This window comes from Electrophorus electricus, chromosome 6, assembly GCF_013358815.1.
Source record: "Electrophorus electricus isolate fEleEle1 chromosome 6, fEleEle1.pri, whole genome shotgun sequence".
Taxonomy (NCBI): Eukaryota; Metazoa; Chordata; class Actinopteri; order Gymnotiformes; family Gymnotidae; genus Electrophorus; species Electrophorus electricus.
Window position 1 is genome coordinate 27,452,034 of NC_049540.1, and position 3,256 is coordinate 27,455,289.

Below are 3,256 nucleotides of genomic sequence, written 5' to 3' on the forward strand. Positions count from 1 at the left end.
CCCCCCGTGTGACATGCACACAACCACTTGGTCTTCCTGAGCTGCTGTTCGCACCACACAGTAGGACACACCTGGAGGAGATACGACCTCCCTGTGCTTGACCTCGCGGACCCTCTGGACTGGCTGTGACCACTACCGTGTGGTCGTAGTGCTGATATTCTCTGTACACTTGTGCTTGCAGGCTTGTCTGCGTGAAAGGAGCTAACTACTGTACAACTCCCATACTGTCAGTGAGCACTAGGCCTGAAGATAAATACCTCATTGCACGTGTGTGTTTGTTTTTGTGTGTGTGTGTGTGTGTGTGTGTGTGTGTGTGTGTGTGTGTGTGTGTGTGTGTGTGTGTGTGTGTGAGTGAGAGATAAATACCACAGTGGTTTCAGGCTGTGATGACAAGCCCAGACAGGCAGCCATATAATGACCCTCAGACGCCACCTCTCTCTCTCTCTCTCTCCCACCCTCTCAGTGTCTATGTTTCTGTTTGAGCTGAGACAGCAATTGGACAGTGGAGGCTCTGCTCAGGAATAATGAGATCTGTGGCACAGGCGTTACGAATGAGGGGAAAAAAAACTTCTTTTAAGGAACTTTTCTTTAACCAAGAGTTACATACTGTGTCGTGTGTGTGTGTGTTTGAGAGAGAGAGAGAGAGAGATGGAGTGTAGGGTGAGAAACACAAACATATTGTGTCTCTCTCTCAGATTGTCCCTGCACAGCTCTTGGTCTTGGATTATGCAGAGAATCCTTCCTTCTTTTCCTGCTTTTCCAGGGTTCTCTGGGCCCTGATGAAGGCTGGTTTGGGGGTAATAACAGAGGTGGCCAGTGATGGAACTCCCGAGCTCAGCCAAATTACTGCCTGCACTCCGTGTCCTCGCAGACGAAGCCCAGAATACCGGGAGGTCTGCTCCCACTCCCTCCCACTCCCACCCCCCAGGACTATGTTCTGAAGCTGAGGAGATGAGCGTGTCTGTGTGTGTGTGTTCGCATGTTCGCATATTTGTTATTGAAGCGTCAAAAATCAGGCAGCAGCTAGGGGAAGATAATATGCAGAAGTAGCACAGACAGGAAGAAAAAAAAATCAGTAACTGTAACTGTATTTTCTCTCTCTCTCTCTCTCTCCCCCCCCACCCCCACTAGGCTGTTGGTGCTTGCATGCTAAGGGAGAGGATTTTTATTCCTCCCCTTAGCTCCAGTCAGGGAAACGCTTAAGGAGAGTGTGTGCGTGTGGTGTAGGGTGCTCTGCAAGAACATGCTTCCATGGTACATTTCTCCACTGCGCGCCTGTATGTGAGGTTTTGTGTACTGGTGGCTGATGGTTTATTCTAAGGTCAAGCAGGTGCTTGTGTATCCCAGCTTTTGTGCTGCCACTGCTGGTTGGTATCCTGCCAGCTACTTTTCCGATGCGTTGCTGGAGAGGGATCCCTCTTCTCCTTTAAATACGCCAAGCATCAAGTATCATCTCCTGCCAATGACCGTAGGCAGGGTAGCGCAGGTTTAATGCACGTGGGAGGCGCTACAGACGAGCCGCATCCCAGTGACGGGCCGGGCGGGAATCCGCATTCTTGGCATTCCTGTGGCGTTGGCTCCCTGACGCCGGGGCGAGGGATGCGGGGATGTTTGGCAGCAAGCAGGACAGTCGTTTCCGAGCGCCAGGGTGGCGACGGGAGGGAACACGCAGTGATCCTCTCCCGGTGACTTCTGATCCGGTGCCTCTGTGGGCATGTGGTCTGTAGGGCGGCGTGTGTTGGCGGTTATATCCTTTTCCTTTGGCCTATCCAGGTGTCTTGCATTTCCAAACATGCTTCGAGTGCTTAGTGTCGCTGCTTGTCCTCTCTCCTTCCTCTCTCCCTCCTCTTCCTCCCACTGGATTGCTCTTTTGCGTCCTTGCTATTGTAGTTTCATGGTTGACTCCATCCACTAACCGACATGTGTGTGTCTCTCTCTCTCCAGATTCCCAAGCTCTTCAGGAGTCTGGGGAGCGGGCACACTGGTGCATGCTGGCGTACTGGGAGGAGAAGATCCGCGTGGGCCGCCTCTACTCCGTCCGGGAGCCGTCCCTGGACATCTTCTACGACCTACCTCAGGGCACAGGCTTCTGCCTGGGCCAGCTCTCCTCTGGCAACCGCAGCCAGCTCGTGCAGATGGTCCGGGCCAAGATCGGCTACGGCATCCAGTTGAGCCGCGAGGCGGACGGCGTGTGGGTGTACAACCGCAGCTGCTACCCCATCTTCATCAAGTCGGCCACGCTGGACGACCCGGCGTCGCGCACGCTGCTTGTGCACAAAGTGTTCCCGGGCTTCTCCATCAAGGCGTTCGACTTCGAGAAGGCCAGTAGTTTGCAGAGGCCCAACGACCACGAGTTCAGCCAGCAGCCATGCACGAGCTTCACAGTGCAGATCAGCTTCGTCAAGGGCTGGGGTCAGTGCTACACCAGACAGTTCATCAGCAGCTGCCCCTGCTGGCTTGAGGTTATATTCAATAATCGATAGCGACAAGCCCCCCAGCCCTAACCCCATGCCGCCCCCCCCCCCGATCGCCATGGACATGGCCTGGCTATGATCTCCTTTGGACAGGTTTCTTTTTTTGTGTGTGTGTGTGCATGAGAGAGAGAGAGAGCGAGAGAGAGAGAGAGAGAGAGAGAGAGCGAGAGTTCTCTGGAAGATGTTTTAAGAGGAAAAAAAAGAGAAAACCCACGGTGACTTGTTTATTAAATGACTAAGATTTAATTAAGTGAAATAAAAATTGAAATGTATTTTATGTTATATATAAATATATTATTACTTGTAAATATGAAGACGTTTTATATGCATCGTTATTTATGTATTGTGCAATGTGTTGAGAAACAGAAAAGGTGCACTTTGCTTAATATAAATGCAAACAGAAATGCCAAAATAAAAATAAAAAATCTAACTCATCTTTGTGTATCTGTGTATTTGTTTGCTAGATTGCTGTGATGGCATATTTTAAACCAGATAAGATGGTTTTGGAGTAATTCTCTATTTGTTAGCAAAGCTATAAAATGGTAATGTTACCAAAACAAAACAAAAACCCTTGCTTTGGAATCCCGATCTCTCTTTTTCAGCAATCCCTTTAACGTAACAAACAGTGTACAGCGTAAACCTTCCTGGGTTTTTTTGTAGATAGTGTTCATTATGGGGACCTGCCATTCATTAAGATGTTCTGAGATCACAGAAAGGAAGCTGAGCTCATAAATCCCAGATTGTCCTTTTAATGTCAGCCAGGGCTCATTAAAAAAAAAAAG

General features: G+C 49.7%; 1 protein-coding gene across 1 annotated transcript in view; it reads left to right on the top strand.

Moving 5' to 3' along the window:
* smad7 (SMAD family member 7) overlaps nt 1-2,895 on the top strand; it is a 15,112-nt gene extending 12,217 nt beyond the window's left edge. Inside the window, exon 4 of the mRNA XM_027004287.2 lies at nt 1,945-2,895. Within this exon, the coding sequence (XP_026860088.1) occupies nt 1,945-2,483 (539 nt within the window). The 3' untranslated portion in view covers nt 2,484-2,895. The remainder of the gene's footprint in view (nt 1-1,944) is intronic.
* Nucleotides 2,896-3,256: the final 361 nt, after the last annotated feature.